Below are 22060 nucleotides of genomic sequence, written 5' to 3' on the forward strand. Positions count from 1 at the left end.
ATTATATTATGTTATGCCCTTATGCCAAATAATGATAAATTCCTCTATCATCTTTATCTCTTTGTAAATATTCCCTTTCTAATAATGCTTCAATTCTTTTTTTAATAAATTGTGGTGATGGTTTAAATCTTGTAATTTGTTTAACAGTTTCCACAATTAATTCATTATGTCTTAGTGTTTTCCTACTTTTCATAATTCTAACAATTGCTGCATCTAATTCAAATTTTCTATCTTCATCAATTTTTTCCATTGTTTTATTTCTTTCAGAATCATTTTCAATTTTATTTGCCACTGTTAAAATTTTAACTTTTGTCATGGGGGAACTAAAAGAATTATTAAATTTAAATAAATCATTTGGTTTAATATCTTTGGACATTGGTTTCTTGGTCAAGATTCTTGTTCTTGGTGCCACTGCAATTGATTGTAAACTTCTAATTAAATCAGATTTTGGTATTTGAGTTAATGTTTCAATTTGACTAAATGTTAATTCATCATTTTCTTCAAATAATAATACGATAATACCACAATATATTGACATATTTAATTCATGAATTTTTTTATCAAATTTAATTCTTATATCAATTGAACCAAAATTAAAAGACCAATTTAAATTTCTACCATTATATAAATTTAAATAATAATCATTAAATTTTCTCTTAAGGGATTCTAATTGTTGAGGTAATATAATTTCTTCATTATTTGTTGTTGGTTGAATAGGCCAAAAAGTTTTAGTTAAAACATTAATTTCAAAAATCTTGGAATTAAATTTTTTAGAAACTTCTTTTGATAAATTTATATCTCTAAACATTCCTTCTAATTTTGATGTGAATGATGAACCAATTTCATTTTTAATCTTGGCAATAACAACTCTTTCTAAATCATTTGAATTTTTCAATAATCTTTTGGCTAAATGATTTTTATAATATTTTTCAAATAAATCTTTATCTTTAATAAATCTAAATATGATTATTGATTTATTTAAAATTATTTCAATTTCTTCTTCTGATTTATTTCCAGATTTTTTAATTAAATCATCAATAAATAATGATAAATATTCAGATAATTTAGAATTTTTATTTAAAAATTCCACAAATGAATTTTCTATAGTTTTTTGTAAATTCAAATCATTGTTTAAACTTTTCAAAATTAAATCATATTTATCTTTTAATTTTATAATTTTTTCAATCCATAATAATGCTTGTGATGTTGTTGCCTTTTTAGATGAATTTTTGTTGTTTTTGTTATTGCCATCACCTGGTATTGTTTCCACTATATCATTTGATTCTAATGATGAACCTTCTTCTAATATAATTTCATTAATTTGTAATTTAAATCCATCAAAATAATCAACTCTTGATAATAATTTATACAAGAGATTTAAATCATCATATTTTTCATTCAAGATCCAATTTTTTAAACCTTCATTATTAAATTTCATAACTTGATCAATCTTGGATGAAATTAATATTTCATCAATTAATTTAATTAATTTTGGATATGTTATATTGGGTAGATATAATATAGATTTATTTTCTTCATTTATAATTAATTCATTAATCATTTTTAAATATATGGTACCATTTTGTAAATCCAAGATTTCATTACTTTGTTTTTCATAATATTCAAAAGTCTTGTTTAAATAAAAAGGTTCAAAATATTTTAAATAATAATTTTCACCTAATTCAATGTTTTTTTCATCTTCAATTAATGATTCAAACATATTTATAATTGATTTTATTAAAAAAATATCAATAATTAACCCATTTCGATTTGAAGTTATTTCATCCATTATTAACATATTTAATTGATTACCAATGGTATTTGAGTTAAATTTTATTAAATTATCACGAAATAAATTTATCCCCACATCATAAATTAAAGGTAAATGATTTTCTTTAGCATAAACTCTATCCAAATACATTAATACATCACTAATCATTCTCATTGCAAGAATATGATCTTCCCATTTGTCTTTTATATCTTTTAAATAATCCAATTTATTATCATTAGTTAAATCATATTCTTTGTTTAAATGATCTTTTAAACCTAGTAAATAATCACCAATCAATAGTTTAACAGATTCATATAATTGTTTCCCATATTTCCTTAATACCAAATTATAAGATTTTCTATATAATTCTTCAAATGAAAGTTCATAAGCGTTTTTATTTTCAATTTCTCTTATGGCAGCGGCTAAGACAGCCCATGATTTTTCAAAATCCACTTCATTAGCAAGGTTCTGATGTGTGTTAGTCTTTGGTCACCATTAATCATTGATATTGATATATCAGTGTATCAATATATCAATATACCACTCAATTGTCAATTACTCACTTTCCTTGGAGCTCTGATCTTCTTCTTGCGACTCCCGTTCGACAGCATAATACCAATTACCAGTCAATAACCAACAACTTTCAGACAATAACCAAACAATAACACTTTACTTTCTTTTTATCCAAATACTTGTGTTTCTTTGATTTGATTTAATTTGATTCAATTTAATTTAAAAGATCAAAACAACCGAAAACAAAAAACGTCATAAAATTCGCGAAAACTAATAAATTATGTAATCATTCGCGAATTCAAAAGTGAATATTGGAAGAAAATAAACAAATCTATTAAAATTAATGAATGAATCAAGTATTATCAAGTATTGGTTATTATTTAATTGATTTATTGATTTATTTATTATCTATCATGTCCTCTGATATCCTTGACGTGCTCAACATCCAACAGAGAGAGGCTCAGGCGCCAAAGAAGAAACAGAAACTAAACGAACCAAAATCAAAACGTATGTTTTGTACTCAGTAAACCATCAATATTATCACAATACTAACTTTTCCAACTAGAAACTGGGATCAATAGAGAACTATATAACCTGTTGGGTCAAAATACACCTCCTGTCGCGGTAAGAGGTCAACAAAAATTTAAAGATAGACTCAACACCTTGGCTAAACCTTCATCATGGAGTTGGACAAGTTTTACAAATGGTTCAAGAAATGATGATTTAAAATTACATCATTGGGTTAAAGGTTCAAAAGAAATTGTTGAAGCAACTGAAGTTCCATATAAATTTGAAAAATATAATAACACTTTAAATATACCTAATTTCACGGAAGATGATTATAATGAATTTATTCAAGATGATCCAATTGAAGGTGAAGAAGAACAAGGTGAACAAGATAAAGATAAAGATGATGATGAAATTATTCCAGATGCTGATTCATCAGAGCAACAAAAGGAATCAAATGAAAATGACAAACAAGAAGAAAATAATAAATCACCAGTTAAAGAGGAAACTACAGATGATAATAAAATTGATGATGAGAAAAAACCAATTGAAAAACAAGATAAACCTAAACCTATACAACGCTGGGATTATAAAGAAACTCGCTATTTATTTGATCTAAGTATTGCTTTTGATTTGAAATGGGTTGTAATTCATGATCGTTATAATTTCATTCCAAATAGAAATCGTTCAATTGAAGATTTACAAGAAAGATTTTATAACGTTTGTCAACAAATATTAATTCATGAAAATGAAAAAGAAGAAAATCCATCAAATTCTCAAAATTCAAATTTAATAAGTAATTTAAATTTTAATAAAAAAAAGGAAATTGAAAGAAAAAATTATTTAAATAGATTATTAGAAAGAAGTCCTGCTGAAATTGCCGAAGAAGAATCATTATTAATAGAAGCAAGAAAATTTGAAGTTGCAGCTAAAAAGACAATTACTGAAAGAGCTTCATTACTTCAATTATTAGATTCTCCACAAGCAACAGGTTCCGTTGGTCAATATTTAAGTTCTCAAGGTCTTACTCAATTATATAATACTTTAATGACTGAAAAGAGAAAACGTCGTATTGATTCACCTGCACCAGAAAATCCTTTAACTGCATTAAATGAAAAAATTAAACAACAAAATATTCAAAGACAAAAACAAATTCAACAAGAAAAATTAGAAGCTCAAAAAAAGAAAAAGGAAAATCCAATTTCTCATTTATTTCAAAAACATTTAACTCCAAAAGAAGAAGAAGAATTTGGTTTGAAAATTCATACTGAAAAAATTTCTCCTGGTGTTGCATTAAGATCAACTAAAATTACTACATATAAACCTGGTGTTCAAACTAAAATTACTTCAATTTTAAATGAAATGGACTTGGGTAAAAAACCTGCTCTTTTAACTTCAAAAGTTGTGGCTAAACAAGAAGAATTATATAAAAAAATTAATACTTTATTAGAATTGAAAAGACAAGTTGATAAATTAGAAGCTGAATCTAAAATTATTGGTAAATAAAGAGCCATACAACAAACAACAATACATTTATATAACGATTTTAATGAATAATTGCAGTTTTAATTATATTTATACGTAAAGATCAAACTTGTATATATATGCTTGTATTCTATACTTTATGCTAAATAAATATATCCTCCACAACAGAATAATCCAATTCTAATTCATTTGATTCATTTAATAAATCACCAGATTCTGGATTAAAATTCATTTTTCCACAAAATTTTTCAAATTCTTTAATAAATTCACCTTGTTCAGTTTCAAAATTTAAATCCATTTCATTTTGAATAATTTTTGATTTTAAAATCATTTCAGATATCTCAATTGGTGATTGTATTAAAAAACCAGCTTCATTATCTAATCTATTTTCATTATAAATTAAATCTTTTGATAAAAAAATAAAAAAATTTTCATACAATATATTCATATCATTTGTACCTTCTAATGAATTTAAAATTAAATTTAAAATTTTATAAATATTTGCACCCATGATACAACGATATTTAATATAATTTGAATGTTTAAATTTTAAAATGAATCTAAAAATTTTTAAAGTTTTCAAAATACAAAATAAATCAATTTGTGACAAATTTTTTAAAGTTTTAATTGAATCATTTAATAAATTTGTTAATTTTGATAATAAAACCCAACAACTTGGAATTTTTTGAATTAATTCTCCATGAATTGAAATTAAACAACAAATTTCATAAAATGATGAAGATGAAATTTCATTTGAATTCAATAATTGTTGTGCTGGTTTTTCAATGAAAAATTGCTTTGGGTCTAATGGTTTTTGGTCTAAATATGATGTTAAAACAAATTTTTCCAAATTTATTAATTTTTGTGATATTGAAATCTTTGGTCTTTTATCAATTTGTCTTTGTTGTTGCTTCTCAGCATCAATTTCTAATGGTGATGATTTTATACCAAGTAATGATTTAAGTCTCCAAAAATCAATTAAACTAGCTGGGAAATCATCAGTAAATTTATCAATATGTTGAACAATATTATGTAAAAAATTTTTATAATGAATTGACCCTTTTGAAATTTCATATTCTTTTTTCAAATGAATTAATAAAAATGAAAAAACTCGAGATTTAAGATAATTTGTTTCATTAATCATAATTTTAGAAATTAAATCAATAGCAAATTGAAGTTTATGTGATTGAACTAAAACACCTTTGGAAGAAACTAAACCAGGATCAAGTTTTTCTAATTCCCTTATATATGAATTTAAACTACCACTGATCTTGAATGAAGTTAAAGCTTTTGCTAAAACTATTATAAATTTTTCCTTCTCTAATTGATAAATTTGTAAACCTGAATGTCTTAAAATATATGAATAAATAAATGGTTCATCTTGGAAATCATTAAAGTTTATTAAACGACTCCAATTCTCTAAATCATTAGAAATTAATTTCCCATTTATTAAACACCACAAATTAGCATGCTTGGAAGGATTTAAATCACTAAAATTTGATTTTAAAAATTCAAAATCTTTCCGATCATTCACATGATTAACATAATTTCTAATAAATTGAGAAAATGCTGTGATCACTTTATCTTCTCTACTGAAATAAGAAATTGCTTCAATTATACTTTGTTTGGTTTTTGCATGAAGGTTTTCATCATCAAGTGAAAGTAAAACTTGTTTAATTTGATCAATTTCATTGAAATTAACACATTTTTCTATGATATTTACCAATGGTTTAAGTTTAGAAGGGAACCCATTCCTATCATTAATTTTAATCATCTGTTCTAGAGCTCTTATCATTTTTTGAAGAATAATTTTATCTTTCACCTCAATGTTTAATAAAATTTGGTCTACCCTAGATTCAAAATTTTTTTTGAAAATGAGTGCAAGACAAAGTAGTATATTAACTCTGTTACAAAACGTTGGAAGTTCCATTTGTGTAATTTTGGAAACTGGAATAATTTTTTCAAGAAACCTTCCCGAAAGTGATGATGATTCTTTGCTGAATTCAATAAGCATATTGAGATATATATTCAACGCTGTATCTTTGTTTATTCCAAACTCTGAAAAAATTACTGGGTATGAATTCTCATCATTGAAATTACCAAATTTATTTGCTTTCAAAATCTCATAAATTATAACTAACAAATCTTCATTCAATTCCCATCCATATCTTAATTTGATGAAATATATGACTTTTATATCATTTCTAAGACCACCAGACGAATTAGATAATTTTTCCTTAAGAAGTTTTGTAACAGGCGACCACAATGGAACTGAAGGTTTGTATAGTTGGCAAATAACTGATAAAAATTGTAAATCTGGTAAATTAGAGTTTTCAAGAACTGAAGTGAAATTTTTTGAAGAAGAATGAATTGCTATGATTAGCGCTTGTGAAAAATGTCCATTTTCTTTAATTTTTTGAGAAACAATTGAACCACTAATGTAACACAATACTTCAATATATATGTTCATCACAAATAGTAATTTTGAGTTTAGATCATATCCCTGAATGTGATTCTTCTTGTAAACATATGCAACTAGATGATAAAATAGCAATGAAGAGCTCAATAGAAATAATTCTGAATCTTTAACTTGTCCCTTTTTCCTAATACTGGACTCAATCCTCAAGACAAAATCATCTAAAATAACCACTAAAGACCTGATATCATTAACAGATAAAGTAGAGCAAAAACATACAACAGCATCAATTTTCTCAAATAAATTGGTAGATAATTTAATACTTTGTAAACTTGATAAAATCTTGAAAAAAAATTGTAGTTGTTCAATTTGATCTGTTCTGTAATTGGAAAATGTTATGGTATTACCAGATAACGTGATTGAAAAGGTGGAATCCAATTTTCCGCCAGCTCCATCAAATAAAATTTTATAGCATGATGACCTCTTGAATACCCATTCAAAACCACAAAACAGATGATCAACAGTCTCAGAGGCAGTCTTCATAATTTCTTGGTTACCTGGTTGAGGTTGAAAGACATATCTAGTTGAATTATCAGTAGGTGCACCGATACCTTCATAAACAATTGTAGAGCCGGTATTTTGATAGTTTGATAAAACTGGATTGACCCATAAATTTGTCTTTCTCTGTTTCTTGGGAGGTTTATCAGATTCCAGTGTTTGTGCAGCCTCACTCCTTGCCACTGAATTACGATCAATATTTTTGGACAGAAGTTGAATTCTAGAAACTCTTTTAAGTTTACGAGTTTTATCTTTTGGCTTTTGTCTTTTTCCTATATTTGAATACCGAGAAGTAACGTGTTGACGACCTTGTAAATTTCTTGAACTTTTATGTTGGCTATTAATTGATCTGATTGTCTTTTTAGAATTAGCGCTTTTTGATAGCATGACATCTATGAGGCCAGGTTCACCCTGAGTTTGTTTTGTATTTTTGTTGTTGTGACTTTTTCCTTCCATAAAGAAATCACTTTCAGAGCTAAAATCAGCGTTTGAGAAGTCATAATTATCTTTCCTTGGGAACCCTTGTACTTCTCTTTGTCCAACAAACATAACATCATCTTCAACTTGGAATTGTTCAGCTTCATCAAAATCTTCATCAGTTTGATCATAATCATCAAGGTACCGACCATCATAACGAGCAGCCACCTCATCGACATCATCCAATTTAGTAGTCCCCGAATTTGGGTGCTCACGGTCATATTTGCTATACTCTAAAACATCCACATCTTCATCATTACTTGACACTTCAAACTCTTCTTGATGTGCAGTAAAATTTGACGAATCCAATGGAGTTGTCTCTTTCAGATTATTATCAGTAGTGAACATATTACCATTATCCAAAGATCCAGTAGATGGGGCAATCGATCTTTTCTTCTTAGCAACACCAGCTCTTTGTGTCACTTGATTGTTTTTACCTCTCTTTACGGGTTGGACATGTGTAGAGCTCTTCATTGAAAAGAATGACTTGGGTAGCCCTGATGCTCTGGAAACAGCATCCAAATCCTTATATTGTCTTCCACGAAACACAAAAGTTGTTTCTTTGGTATTTTGTTCATTGACATCTTCTGAATCACTATCAAAGGACGAATCAGAATCTGAGCTTAATGGATCTTTTTCTAGATCATTTTGAGACAAAACTACATCACTTTCTTCGGATGTTTCTATGGGTATTTGTGAAACGCTCTTCTTCGCCCCCTCAGGTATTTTAGGCTCTTTTGGCTCATCCAATTTGAAGCCATTTCTTAAATATTTCTCAAGTTTTCCTATATGATACATCTCAATAATCTCAGGCCTTTGTTTAACAAGCTCAGTGGCATCCTCCAATGATATTCTAAGTGTATACGACACAGAGTCAATTGTATAAATATGCTGTTGATAAAATGAAATATTTCTTCTTCTATTTGACCTCCTATAGTCTTGTATTGCATCTAAAGAGTAAATGGACGTGGTATCTGTGTTCAACAGGGGATTATGACTGTTTAAAGATGCCGATGCGCTTCCTTCAATTGTCTTTGGAATGCTAACAGCTTTTAGAAATGCATTATTTATTGATCTGCTTAAATGCGAGCTCAAGGCACCCTTAAAATTTGTTAATAACTGTTTTAAGTTTTGATGAAATATTCATTAATCATACATACAGTTCTTCTGGGTATAAATGTATGATGTTTCTGAAGTTTTGAATTTAAAATCAAATCAAGCTTTGTATTTGATAAGGTTAATGTCTCCAGCTCTTCCTCTGAGTCTGAGACGTTTGGCGAAGTCATTGGAATTTCAATATCATCAGGATGAGAATTGTTCTCTTGGGAACTTAGCTTCATATATGAAGGTGATCACACTTGTTTGAAAGAGTCTAACTAGTCCGCCTAATTGTTTTTGTTTAGTCTATTAAAGATCAATACTAGTAGCATCGCGCGAGTCGCGAGAATACAAGTCGGGTAAAAACTACGCGATTTATCATTTCAGCGCCTACCACGACTCGCGCGCTCTTCACAGAGACTATCGCGCTTCTATTCTGTTTTTCTAGCCTGCGATCAACCTCTTAGGGTTTTTGTAGTTCAAACTTCAGTGTAAACAAAAATACTTGAGGAAAAGTAAAAATTAACAAACTATTCAACGTTACAATAATTTAACCATTTTGTTCTTCAAAGTGCTTTCACCAAAGGTAAAATGTCTGGTCCAGCACGTTCACCCTCAAAAAGGCATTCTGTAAGTCGAATATAGTTAGATCATGTCAACTAAGAAACCTCAACTAACCTAATTTCAGATGAGTACTATAGAGTCAAGTGTCACCAGATTGTTGGTAGCAACGAAACATTTGTTGGAAAGTTTAACTCAATGGGCAAAGAAATCAGCTAATGAAAGCGATATATCTGATTCATATGTTCAATTGGGTAATGAGTTTAAAGTTGCCTGCAGAGCATTTTCAAATGCTGGTGTTGATGTATCTGATTTGGGAGACGTTCCACATTCATTGAGAGTTGTTTTAGAAGAAGCTCTTTGTGAGCCACCATCGCAAGAAAGCCTGGATAAATTTCTACCTACCATAAGGGAAATCATTGTCACTTTACTGCAAAACTTGAAAAGCAAACAGGCCATGGTACGCACTTTGAGATCAAATCGACCAGATGATAGCAGAACATCAAGCATAACCGATCATGATACGCACAAAAGGTCAATATCGAGTTCCTCAAGTTCATCTGCCAGACCAGCAGTATCTAGATCGAGCTCTAACAATTTACCTAAACAACGCTCCATATCCCACTCTGGAATAGGAGTATCAAATTCCAAGGAAGAATCCCCAGTTGAACAAAAGAAGCCTGAAAACTCAAAGGAGAACACAACCAAAGGCCAGAATAATGCACTTCTACAACTTCAAAAAGGTGATTCACTCCAACGTCGTGCATCAAGAAGATTTTCAGCTTACCAGTACGCCAAACTCACAAATTATTCACCAGGAAGAGATCCAGAACTACCAACCGCTCGCTTACAGGATGAAACTCGTAAAGCATCAAATTTAGTGCAAAGTCAGGCAGGATCACCACTGGCTCAAAAGGTTATTCCTAATCAAGAATCTACACTGACTGTGTTTTTAAAAATTGGGGATAAGGTTAAGAAGACACTGTTACCTCTACCCATCACATTCACATCGTTAAGACTGCTTTTTGTTGAAAAGTTTGCATATTCACCTGGATCTGGATCTTTTCCCGATATTTATATTGATGATAAATTGAATGGTATCTCATACATGCTTGAGGAACATTTGTTCCAAGATATCCAAGAAGGTTCGGTTATATCTTTAAAAGTTTCCGAGAAAAACACTACGACAGAAGATTTGAAAAAGACCATACAAGATCTCCATGAAAGCTATCACTCAAAGTTTGAAGAGCTAACAACCCAGACAAGACTTCAAATTGAGGAATCACAAAATAAATTGCTTGAAGTTATACAGCATAATGGTATACAGAGTACCGACACTAGTAAAAAACCACTGGAAACAAAAGAAGTTGGTGCTTCAATGAATAAAGGTACAAAAACTACATCTCTTTTGGATGATATCTCAGACATAACTGATATTCGCCATGATGTCTCTGTCATCAAGCAGATCAATAACAATAACAAGGTCAATTTTAAACAATCGATTGAAAGTGTTTTAAACAAAGTTCAAGAATTCAAAGCTTTATCGTTAGATACTTCAAAATCCTCCAATAGAACATATATGGAGGAATCAAATCAAAAATTATCCAATACCTCTGATGCGTTGTTGACCAAATTTGATGATTTACAAGATATAATAGAAGCCCTTCGAAAAGATGTCGCTCAAAGAGGTGCACGTCCAACTGTTAAGCAGATTCAATTCATTTCTAAACAAATATCAGATGCCACTTCAGATTTGGATAATATGGTTAAGTATATTTCCACTGAGAAGCCAAATTGGAAGAAGATCTGGGAAAGTGAATTAGATACTGTTTGTTCGGAACAACAATTCCTAACCTTACAAGAAGATCTAGCACACGATCTGAAAGAAGATTTAGAAAAGGCCACCGAAACTTTTGATTTGGTGAAGCAATGCTGCGAGGAACAAACCAAGAACCCCAAAACAAGAACAGCAAACTTACCTATACCTGATCCCGGAAGTACTGGAAACTTAAGAGATGCTCTACTCTCTGAAGTAGAAGCTTTGAGACCAAACCACAATGGCCGTGTTGAAGCTATAGAAAAAGCGGAAAAGTTGAGGCAAAAAGAGAGACAGCTTACTATGCTGAGTGGATTCGAAGAGGAATTGGGTGGGTTTGTTGAGAACTCAAAGCTAAAGAAAAGTGGTGGTGTAGAAGAGATAGACAGAGTAAGAAGAATGAAGGATGAGCAAAACTTGAGAAGTAATTTTGCTCCATTTTGATATTACAGCATAATTATATAATACAAAATAACAATACACTTTATTCTATGTTGCATTTTCATGAATACACTTTTGAAGATACTGTATATGTCCCAAGAATCTTGTATTTTTTTCTTCAAAATACATTAGGAAGGCAGAACAAATGATAATTTTTAAATCTGATATATGAAACCCTTTATGATGTTTACATCCCAAACCATTTGAGGCTTCTTCTATCAAGTCCTCAAAGAATCTCCTGAAACTCATTAAATCAGGAATCAAGAGTGCTACTGCTTGAACATATGTTTTTGCTGACGAGTATACCAACTTAAATATCTCTTTTGTCACTACTGACTTATTGTTAACAGATAAATCAAATGTGTTGTTCGATAATCGATTTCCAAAGATCCATAAAAGTTTCCGGGTGAGTGCTTTATGTGACTCTGTATTCAAGATATGTATATCTTCAAATGTCTTCGTGATCTTAAAGTCATCAATGTCTATATCAAACCCACAGAAAGTGAACTTTGATTCCCATTTGTTGTGAAGATTTGTAAATGTTTTCTCTTTATTTATCACAGCACCAAAATCTGGAAATCCATTTTCTACTTTGGATTGAAATTTAAGAAGTGCACTCTTATCGGTTGATAAAATTAAAAAATCATCAGCCAGTCTCAAAATCAAGCTATTTGGTTTAGTCACGTCACTGAATTCACACTCGATCATTTCGTCGTATACTATATCACAAAAAACACTAGATAGATGTAGCCCTTGGAATATACCTTCTCTTCTTCTATAGGTGTTTTTACCAATGATAGTGTAACTTGAGTCAAGTTGGTTTTCAATGATTGAAAGAATTTCATCACCGCCCATAGAATATGTAGCTCCACTTCCAGTTTGTATGCTTCTGAAGCTGTGCCTATCACCTTCCATTTGAGGAGTGATACTTTCCATGGTGAAATGTCTTCTCCTTCTTTTCACGCTTGATGACATATTTTGCTCTTCGTAATGATTCACAAAGTAGATTTTATTTGTTTCAACAAGCTGTTTTGATAATTTAAATATCAGATCTTTTGGCAAATTATCGTAGCAATCCTTCACGTCAAACTTTAGATAATAGATACCCTCATATTTAGTTCCAACCTTATTCTTGTAATCTTTTAAAATGAGTGGAATGTCTCTAGATGAAGCTAATTTAGGATATGGAGACTCCTTTGACATCCGCAAGTGTGCTAAAATATGTCTTGTGGGTTTAATCTTCTTCTGTAAAAAGATCATATAGTTATCTCTTGATTGAACGTCGTTACCCTTTAGTGGTTTATTAATAGCTCTAAAACTATCATTCTTTTTAGGCATAACTGTCAGTTTGGTGTATAGCCCGTCATCATATGATGGTTCAGTATCCTCAAGCTTTGAAAGCAGTTCAGTTTTGTACTGGTTTACAAAAGGCCTTGAAATTTTACCCCAGGTCAAATGAACATAATAGAGAAGCTCCTTGGACGACGATATATTGGTAATATGAAAAAAAGACCCCAGTAAGCGACAAAAGAAGTAATTGAATAACCACACCTGAAAATCCTTGAACAGTTTATATCTTTTCTGAAAGTCTTGCTTGTTCCACTTCAAGCCGGGTCCCTTTCCAAGCCAGCAGATGTGTTTTAAAGAAATATTTTTCATCAAATGATAATCTTTAATGTTATCACCCTTTTTCCCCATTATAAGTAACCCTAAATTTCTAAGTATAACTTTTTTGTTTTGCTTTGATCCATACGTTTCCACAGGAAACACTTTCTCAAATACAATCGTGCAGAATTTGAAGACTGCTGATTTAGAAACCGTATTTTGAACATTGTGAGATTCATGTCCCTTGTTGTTACAAATATTTGATAATATATTGAAATAGCTGATACTTTTATGATTGCACTGAATTTTTGAGATAATGGAAGAGAAAGGCTTGTGTTTAGACAGGAGCTTGCTATAGTTGGCATTATTATCGAACTCGTCTTTGAAAACAGCTTGGAAAAATTCTTTTTTTGAATGTGGAATAGGGTTCATTTTAGAGACATCACCAATATTCGTATATAATGATGAATTCAGATTAATTTCATTCAAATTATAGTTTTTTGAATTGAAGTTTCTAATACTGAGCTTTCTTCCAAATATTTGATGTATTCCATAAGAATTTACCACAAAACAATCAAAATTCAATAGCAGATAGCACATACTATCATTTCCAACCACCGAATGAAGCCTTCTCCATGTTCGACCTTTCAACAACGTACAAGCACCATTTGTAGCGTCCGAATAGGTACTTGAACCAATTGATGAGTCTTTTGCAACTTTATATCCATCACCCAACAAGAAACACCTAGGAATATGCTTAACAAAAAATTCTCTGCATTGATCTATTAATTTATCAAACGACCAATTGTTTTTAATTTCCAAAGTTAAGGGCATAGAAGTATTCAATTGAACATAACATGAGTCCAGCTCTGTTATTTCAGCCTGTGAAAGAAGGATACGCAAGTTTTCTTTTGTGATACTCTCCAACTTATCAATTAGAAGCTCAATATTATCACACATAACCCACTCTTAACATCTGAAATTTTGAGTCTGTTTTAAACTAACAAAATCCGTTCAAAGCATAAAAGTTCGGAGCGCAAATAACTTTGAAAATACTTGAAAAAAATAAAAAATAAAGAGTAAATAAACGTCTTCGAATTCATTTCCTGCTCCAACTGACAAAACTCTCCATCTCAGATAGTAAAAATATTTTATTTAGGCCATATGGTGAAAAAGATTAACAATAAGATTAAAATCGATTATGAAAATTGCATATTAGAGAATTCTCTACTTCAGATCAAGAATAAGAAAAATGTTAATAATCTCGAGTTGATCGAAGCATGGTTAATCGATATAAATCCTATAGACTCGCCCAAAGTACTAGGACTAATAAAGGGGTTGTCGACTAATGATAAAAGATCTTTGTTACATTTAAAGAGACTTCAAAGATTTGGAGAGCAGCTGACTGTGATTTTATGCTCTACAGATTATCTTGAAGAAAGTGAAATACTTTCGAGCCTGGAAACACAATCGTTCACATACAATAATCTCAGAACTAAAAAAGTCCCACATCATTGCCCCGGAACAAAAGAGCTTTCGTTGAAATGGAGTAGAGAATACTGGCCTATTATTTGGAAAGGTAATCCTAATGATCAAATACTAAATGATGTCAAACTGGATATTAATATTGTCAAAGAGCATTTGAATCAAATTGCTGAAGAGTCTAATAGAACTACTGGAGAAACTTTACCAATTATAACGTCTATTGTTGATCCAAATACCAATGAAATTGTTGCTATTTCTAAAGACAACCGTGCTTCACATCCACTACATCATAGCGTTATGCGTTGCATTGATGCTGTTTCTGAGAAAGAGAAAGAAAAAAAACAAAAAAATCAGAATTATGATACACATTATCTTTGTAACGGGTTCCATGTTTATACAACACATGAACCATGTTCAATGTGTTCTATGGCATTAATTCATTCAAGAATTTCCAGACTCATTTATTTAACAGCCAGTCCGTCAACAGGTGCTTTAGACCCTGAAAGTGGAGATGGACATACCATTCATGATCATAGTTTGTTGAACTCAAGCTTCGAAGTCTGGAAATGGGTAGGATCTGATCATTATAGATTGCCATCTTTAAAAGAAGAAGTAAATGCATAAACAAATCATTCTTTTAGTAAAATTTGTAATTCATTGCTTATATCACCAATCGTAGAACTCCCACTGAATTCTTCAGATGTATCATTTTCTATGTTTTGTTCATTAAGATTATTGGTAATTGATTTGAGCTTCAAAAGCTCCTCTTCGCGTTCTTTCGTAATTCTTTGCAGTTCAACGTCAATTATACTGTCAAGATCATTTAAATTTTTGATAACTTTCTCTATGTCTTCTGTTTGGCTAAATAGGCTTGATGGCACCTTATTAAGATTTGAATTTGACTTATCTTGGGTAATCACATTTTCAAGGTTTTGTCTATTTCTGTGGTTTATTCTCTTTAAGTGTTTGTAAACATTTTTAACTGCAATCTCAGAGATCCCTTTAGGGAACATCTTTTTAAATCTGGCAAAACTGATGCATTCTTTAAAATTTGTTCGATCAACCAAGAACTCCTTCAAGAGCTCCATTTCCGTGAGCGAAGTCATTTTGTTTCAAAGGCCTGAATTCAGTAGGGGGTTTTAATAAAGTGCTAGTGTCGTCTATTGTTACTTGTTTGTTTTGATACTCTAACTCTACTCAAAAAAAAAACAAAAAAAAACACGCGATGCGAACTTGAAGTTAGAACTTAAAATCTACATCATTTAATCACCTAGATTTAATAAACTTCTAGTATTTAAATTACAAATTATGAACGTATACAATCCAATTTTCAATATATCAAGAAAATAGACATTAGCGGATTTCCAGATCATCATATCTTCTTCTGTAACTTCTTCTTTTATTAGAGCCATCATCGATTCTCATTGATTCCCTCTTTAGTCTTCTTATGTTTCTTTCCTTCTCGATTTCTCTTTTTTCGATTTCCCACTGGGAAAGTTCCTCAACAGATGGAACCCAAGATGCTCCTAAACGTTCATGATCAAGTCTGACACCTGCTTCATAACCAAATGCTGATTGGTTGTAGATTTCTTGTGGTAAACGACCATCTATACAATCTTTTTTTAGCTTTAGAATTGATTCATGTAATGTGTGTGCAATTGCTGGCAAGAACTCCAGAGATAAACCTAAATCCATGACCACGTATCTTGCAAATGCTTCTGGTGTTATTGCGTCATTTGTTAAATCCCATTCCACTTTATCTTCGTATAAATTTTTATCCAAATTACAGGATAATTCTATCACAACATGGATGTCAATATTTTTTGGAAGTTGAATGGTAACAAGATTGGTATACTCTTCTATTTGAGACTTTATTGAGTTTGCAATTTGACTTTGATAGGAGTTTGGAAGATCCATATCTTGACACGTTATTAACGCAAATTGTTCTGGTGTAATTAATGTTTCATTGAGATTCCACATGAAAAAGTCCACAATTCTATTAGAGTTATGTTCTAAGTTGATTCTTATTGGAATGAGAATTTCTTCATTCAAACTATTAAAGTTCATTTCATATTCAGAGAAATTCAAATGCTTTGTCTTGACAGCTAATTTACCTTGAAGTGTATTATTTAAAGCGCTATCGGTATTATTCACAGAAGCCAAAGAGTTATAATTGTTATATCCATCGTCAGCATAGTTGGTGTCATTCTCATCATCAAAGTTTAGATCCTCATACTCAGCATAATTGACAACATTTTTAGCTCTTTTTGTTGATCTTGTTGGTGCTGCCGATATATACAACGCGGTCTGGTCATTTTTCACCCTGTTATGAAAATTTGTTGAAAGCCCTTGGGGAAGCAGTGGTTTTTCCATAGTTGCTATTACTCTGTAATCTCAATCAGATATCTTTTTCCGTGGAGTTTGCTAATTAATGTTTGAACTAACCGATTACTATGTTCTCTCGATTTCAAAACAAAGAATAGACTTTATTAATTAATCGATCAAATTTATGAATTTGCTGATGTAATCCTTGGGTTTCGCGAATATATAATAATATTAACAGAGCGCCTATAATTTTGAAATTTAGCCGGTGAATTTAATCATCTGCGGGTAAGTTTGAGCACCAAATATTAAACAATTATTAAAAACCAAAAGAGCCCTAATTTTTAAATCCAAGATCTTACTTAACCGTCCGCGATTCGCGAATTTTATTTTTGATTCAAATTCGTCCATAAAAAAAATTTTCATTACTTTCTTTCTTCTTATTGCACTTATAAAAGACAACCAAATCACAATGTCATTCTCAGATTTCTCAAAAGTTGAATCAATTGCTTCATTAAACAGCTTTTTAGCTGAAAACTCATACATCCAAGGGTAAGTTACAAGTCAATTGAGTGTTTGTAAGCCATTTTGTTGTTGTCAATAGGGGGTTCCCTAATTGAACACATGGGTGGTTAACAAGTCAATGAACTAAAATCAATTATCCCTTCACACTCAAATTTTAATGATGAAAAAACTTGGTCCGTGTTTATGAGACGGAATTCAAGAGCCGTCATATGAGTATCAACCCATTCAAGATTTCACTTTCCTGACAATTTTTGATGTGAAGAGATTTTTGCAAAAAAAAAACATTCTGTTTTAGTTAATTGATAACAAACTTCATTCGAATGCATATCAGCAGATGAACTAACAATATTATTAGTAATGCTGCTACCCAAGCTGATGTCACTGTTTACAAAAACTTCCAAAAACAATACCCAGCTTTAACCAGATACTTAAACCACATCGCTTCATTCTCTGAAGAATTTGAAAAATTACCAGCTGGTGAAGTTCCAGCTTCAAAAGAAGCTGCTGAAGAAGAAGACGACGATGAAGTTGACTTATTCGGTTCAGATGATGATGAAGTTGATGAAGAAGCTGAAAAAATCAAACAAGAAAGACTTGCTGCTTACGCTGCTAAAAAAGCTGCTAAACCAAAAGCTGCTGCTAAATCCCTTGTTACCTTAGATGTTAAACCATGGGATGATGAAACTGATTTAGATCAATTACTTGCTAACGTCAAATCCATTGAACAAGATGGTTTAGTTTGGGGTGCTCATCAATTCATCCCAGTTGGTTTCGGTATTAAAAAATTACAAATCAACTTGGTTGTTGAAGATGACAAAGTTTCATTAGATGAATTACAAGCTTCTGTTGAAGAAGATGAAGACCATGTCCAATCTACCGATATTGCTGCTATGTCAAAATTATAAGGGGCTCCTTCCTTCAATTCGTTTCTATGATAAATAGATATTAATGTATTCCGTTATGTTTTTGTTTTAATTTTAATTCAAACCTATGTATAAAGCTGTAGTTTTTTTAGTAAGTACCTATTCATTAATTATTCTACGAATTGAATTGTTAAGATGCACATAGCATGTTGGTGTTTTTTTTATACAACCAAAAAGTCAATCCCAGATCCGTACCATTCTTTATTAGACAAAATCTGTTGGGATGTTTTTCCAGTCTTCCAGCATTCCTCTGCAATCAACTTGATTGATGTAATTGATCCCATGTTTGTCTTCTCGTACAAATCATCGATAAATTTGGTAAGTTTTAATTTTTGAAAATCTGTTTCACAATTGCAAGCAATAGTAAATATTGGCCATACCATCTGTGTTACATTTGGTAGCTCTTTATTCAAAGACTCATAAACGCTAATGAATTCGAGTACTATACCTGTTATAGACTCTGTATCTTTTGGTCTAATCAGTTTATAAATATTAAGAAGTGTTGCAAGTGTCCAGCATTGTGTGCACTTTAATTTTGAAATATTCTGTTCTTCGTTACCAGGGCCTTCTTCGTACACCACATAATCCCTGTAGCTATAAAGCTTATTTTTCATTTCTTCAAATGCCTTCTGTAGAGACGTATCACTTATAAGATCTTTTTTGATCTGTTGTCTAATCTCACAAAACTGCCAAAGCACCTTAAAAATTTCACCAGGACAGCCCATAACTTGGAAAGTTGATACTGTAGAATCTTTATCACCATACCATGATGGCTCACAGAATGGAAGCCTGCAATCGGCAGAAACAACAGCAGTTATAGTGTCAAACCATGATAGCCCCACAATCAAAGCTGAACTCTCCTCTATTTTCTCTAGGTATAATCTAAATGTTGTATCTTTGACAATACCACCAAATAGCTCAAAAAATGTCCTCACTAAAGCTGATCTTCCAGACTCGAGGACACTAAATAATAAATGAACATGAATAAGTAGTAGTATAACGAAAAAATTAGATCTTTGTTTTTCAAGTGACTGTTTCTTCAATTTTTTAATTATTTTCTCAATATCAATGATTCCTTCTTCAGAGTCAATACTGGATTTATCCTTTAGGTAATCTATCAAATATTCCATGGTATTATTTATATGTGCCATTCCAGTTTTATAGAACTCAGTTGCACCTTTGGTCTCGTATAAATGGATACATGATAATGCTATGAAGCAACTTTTAGCTACTTCAAAGTCACAATATTTAAGAGCAAGCTGTGGCCATGGGCTGCTTGGGTGTGCATCTAGTATTGGTAATAGCTTTTTGAAAAAATGTTTTAGCATCATGTTCTCTTCAAAATGTGACAGAGGAGGATTTTCGTTTGAATTGATAGAGTTGATAGCCTCCATGTCACTAAGAAATGAGGTTGGAAATTGGAACTGACTGTCAGAAGCAAATGATGGAAATATATCCTGAAATATTTGAAACTCATCCATAATACCAGTTTTATCAATTACAAATTCCTTTGGTGAAGTAACTCTTTTCTTAAAATCAGGTTTTGTGAGCTCTTCTATAGATAACATAGAACTAGTCTTAAGCTCTGCATCAAGCTTTGTTTCAGCACTTAATATGGATTCTGGTGAGCTGGGTGAAAGAGAGCTCTCCCGTTGCCCTTGTACCAAGTGTTCTTCTTTCTTTTGCCTTTTTATTACCTTGTTTTCGGGGAGCTTATCATTTGCACAATCTTCACTTGATGCTCTCTTAGCAAGACTTTCTTTCAACCTAGGACGGCCTCTAAAACCATGAACAGTCTCACCTTTTGAATTGCGCTTCAGAATCTGTGAATTTCTACTATCATCAACATCGAATGAAAGCCTTATACCATAACCTTCACATTCTTTCCCAGATTTTAAACAGTTATTACAAAAGGGCTTTCCTTCATCACATTTTCTTCTTCTGTTTAACTTCCATTAGTTGATCAGGTTTTTCTTTATCTCAATTCTTCCACTACATACCTTTGTTTACAGGTCCAGCAGCCCGTTCGTACTCTTTTGATTTTGGACATAGTTTGTTGAAAAGTTCTTGAGCCAATTGTTGCCTCTTTGAATTTATTAATACATGTATAGACGTTAGGACATTAGGACTAGTGAAAATTGAGCCCTTTATTTTACAACTTCGTTTAAACCCCGAGTTATAACATTTTTCTTATCGCAATAAACCCATTGGAGATGGAGGATTGATAACAGAAGTCAGGAAATCTGAAACTGATTAGGAAGAAAACAGCATCATACGTGGCCTAACCGTCTGACATACTAACTTCTTAAATTCAATTAATTTTTAAATGTACAACACAAACGTATAATAATTGAACCACTTACAAATTACCACAGATAGAAATCAAAATTCATCAAAACTACTTATATATTACGGGCTACTTTTATATCATGTCACACTGATCAATATCTTTTTTTGAGACTCGCCACAGGTGCCTTTTATAGCAGTTGATTTCACCTTCATTTAACTACATTGAATCAACTTGAGTGTTTCATGCAATTCAAGACTAATAAATTGTTATTAATAAAGCTTTTATCACACACATATTGATATAAATCATTATTGGCCTTAAAGGGCAACATATCTCAACGTTATTCATGTTAGAATTCGGTCTACCGTTTCAAAGATCTTTAGAACCAAATTATGAATTTTACTATGGTAATTTAAAATTATTTTGAAGTTGCTTGCCTGAACAAACCACTTAATCCAATAATAAACTGAAGTTGTTATGGTTGGTTTTGCTACTGGTACAGTAAAAGTAGAGGTTACATTCAAGAGCTTTGATCTTTGAGCTAGGAAACTTTTAAAGCTGTTGTTTTTTACTGGATCTGGATGAATGTACGTTTGTTGTTGTGGTCGACAAATCATGCAACAAAATTGTCCATATGAGTGCATTTTAGGGTGGGTAGACAAAGAGTAAAAGTATTGATATGTTGGCAGTTCAAACAGAAGATTCCAGGATCTTCTTCGAAGTCAAGGAAACAAGTAAGAATAATCAAATATTTGATCATCTTTCCCATCTTGCAAACCAAAACTCTAAAAGTGGCAGCGTTAAGAAGATCTTATGAAGTTAAATATAAGTCCTATACCTATGTTCCATTATAAAAAGAATATTTGGGTCAATAGATTTAGCACCTTATTACATCAGTGGAGCCAACGGTAGCTGGCCCGTTATTCGAGATATGTCTACTCTACAGCTCAGTCTAACCATAATGTACGCAATCAATCAATGATTTGATTTTTATAGCTAACAGATCATTTGTTGTCTCGCCTATCCTTTATGGATATATGGCATAGCGCCTTTATTCTTAATGATCTAGATTTTCACTCGACAAATGTGTATGTTTCGATTATATTGTCTATTGGTTTACACAGTGTACTAAGTTCGCCAGTTCCCTAATTACATATATAGGTCATGCATGGCCTGAAGCTACACATTAAAGGAGTAAAGTTATTGTTGGAGGTTAGATATCAATCCTACTATTGACGACATTTTCTAACGCTTAAACTCTATGTTT

At 31.3% G+C, this 22060-nt stretch overlaps 10 protein-coding genes across 10 annotated transcripts; 4 read left to right on the top strand and 6 right to left on the bottom strand.

Annotated features, from left to right (window-relative positions):
- Positions 1–19: 19 nt before the first annotated feature.
- Positions 20–2382, bottom strand: BN7_297 (cullin family protein; the record flags this gene model as incomplete). Its single annotated transcript, XM_011279110.1, has 2 exons — positions 20–2223; positions 2331–2382. The coding sequence occupies 2 exons, from the start codon at positions 2380–2382 to the stop codon at positions 20–22; spliced, it is 2256 nt and encodes a 751-aa protein (XP_011277412.1).
- Positions 2383–2631: 249 nt separating this feature from the next.
- On the top strand, positions 2632–4297 carry SWC4 (Swc4p; the record flags this gene model as incomplete). The annotated part of the gene is made up of 2 exons (XM_011279111.1): positions 2632–2791; positions 2868–4297. 2 exons carry the CDS (start codon positions 2632–2634, stop codon positions 4295–4297), a joined length of 1590 nt encoding a protein of 529 aa, XP_011277413.1.
- Positions 4298–4418: 121 nt separating this feature from the next.
- On the bottom strand, positions 4419–9067 carry MMS22 (Mms22p; the record flags this gene model as incomplete). Its single annotated transcript, XM_011279112.1, has 2 exons — positions 4419–8828; positions 8888–9067. The coding sequence occupies 2 exons, from the start codon at positions 9065–9067 to the stop codon at positions 4419–4421; spliced, it is 4590 nt and encodes a 1529-aa protein (XP_011277414.1).
- Positions 9068–9513: 446 nt separating this feature from the next.
- On the top strand, positions 9514–11646 carry BUD6 (formin-mediated actin nucleation enhancer; the record flags this gene model as incomplete). Its single annotated transcript, XM_011279113.1, has 1 exon — positions 9514–11646. One exon carries the CDS (start codon positions 9514–9516, stop codon positions 11644–11646), a length of 2133 nt encoding a protein of 710 aa, XP_011277415.1.
- A 45-nt stretch (positions 11647–11691) lies between these two features.
- EST2 (telomerase reverse transcriptase) lies at positions 11692–14208 on the bottom strand (the record flags this gene model as incomplete). Its single annotated transcript, XM_011279114.1, has 1 exon — positions 11692–14208. The coding sequence occupies one exon, from the start codon at positions 14206–14208 to the stop codon at positions 11692–11694; it is 2517 nt and encodes an 838-aa protein (XP_011277416.1).
- A 204-nt stretch (positions 14209–14412) lies between these two features.
- TAD3 (Tad3p) lies at positions 14413–15357 on the top strand (the record flags this gene model as incomplete). Its single annotated transcript, XM_011279115.1, has 1 exon — positions 14413–15357. One exon carries the CDS (start codon positions 14413–14415, stop codon positions 15355–15357), a length of 945 nt encoding a protein of 314 aa, XP_011277417.1.
- A 5-nt stretch (positions 15358–15362) lies between these two features.
- Positions 15363–15839, bottom strand: BN7_303 (Cnl2/NKP2 family protein; the record flags this gene model as incomplete). Its single annotated transcript, XM_011279116.1, has 1 exon — positions 15363–15839. The coding sequence occupies one exon, from the start codon at positions 15837–15839 to the stop codon at positions 15363–15365; it is 477 nt and encodes a 158-aa protein (XP_011277418.1).
- A 247-nt stretch (positions 15840–16086) lies between these two features.
- SFH1 (Sfh1p) lies at positions 16087–17106 on the bottom strand (the record flags this gene model as incomplete). Its single annotated transcript, XM_011279117.1, has 1 exon — positions 16087–17106. One exon carries the CDS (start codon positions 17104–17106, stop codon positions 16087–16089), a length of 1020 nt encoding a protein of 339 aa, XP_011277419.1.
- Positions 17107–17527: 421 nt separating this feature from the next.
- Positions 17528–18485, top strand: EFB1 (translation elongation factor 1 subunit beta; the record flags this gene model as incomplete). Its single annotated transcript, XM_011279118.1, has 2 exons — positions 17528–17607; positions 17936–18485. 2 exons carry the CDS (start codon positions 17528–17530, stop codon positions 18483–18485), a joined length of 630 nt encoding a protein of 209 aa, XP_011277420.1.
- A 179-nt stretch (positions 18486–18664) lies between these two features.
- On the bottom strand, positions 18665–20553 carry BN7_306 (uncharacterized protein; the record flags this gene model as incomplete). Its single annotated transcript, XM_011279119.1, has 2 exons — positions 18665–20363; positions 20504–20553. The coding sequence occupies 2 exons, from the start codon at positions 20551–20553 to the stop codon at positions 18665–18667; spliced, it is 1749 nt and encodes a 582-aa protein (XP_011277421.1).
- Between the last annotated feature and the right edge of the window lie 1507 nt (positions 20554–22060).

Source organism: Wickerhamomyces ciferrii, contig 00005 (assembly GCF_000313485.1).
Source record: "Wickerhamomyces ciferrii WGS project CAIF00000000 data, strain NRRL Y-1031 F-60-10, contig 00005, whole genome shotgun sequence".
Classification (NCBI taxonomy): domain Eukaryota; kingdom Fungi; phylum Ascomycota; class Saccharomycetes; order Phaffomycetales; family Wickerhamomycetaceae; genus Hansenula; species Hansenula ciferrii.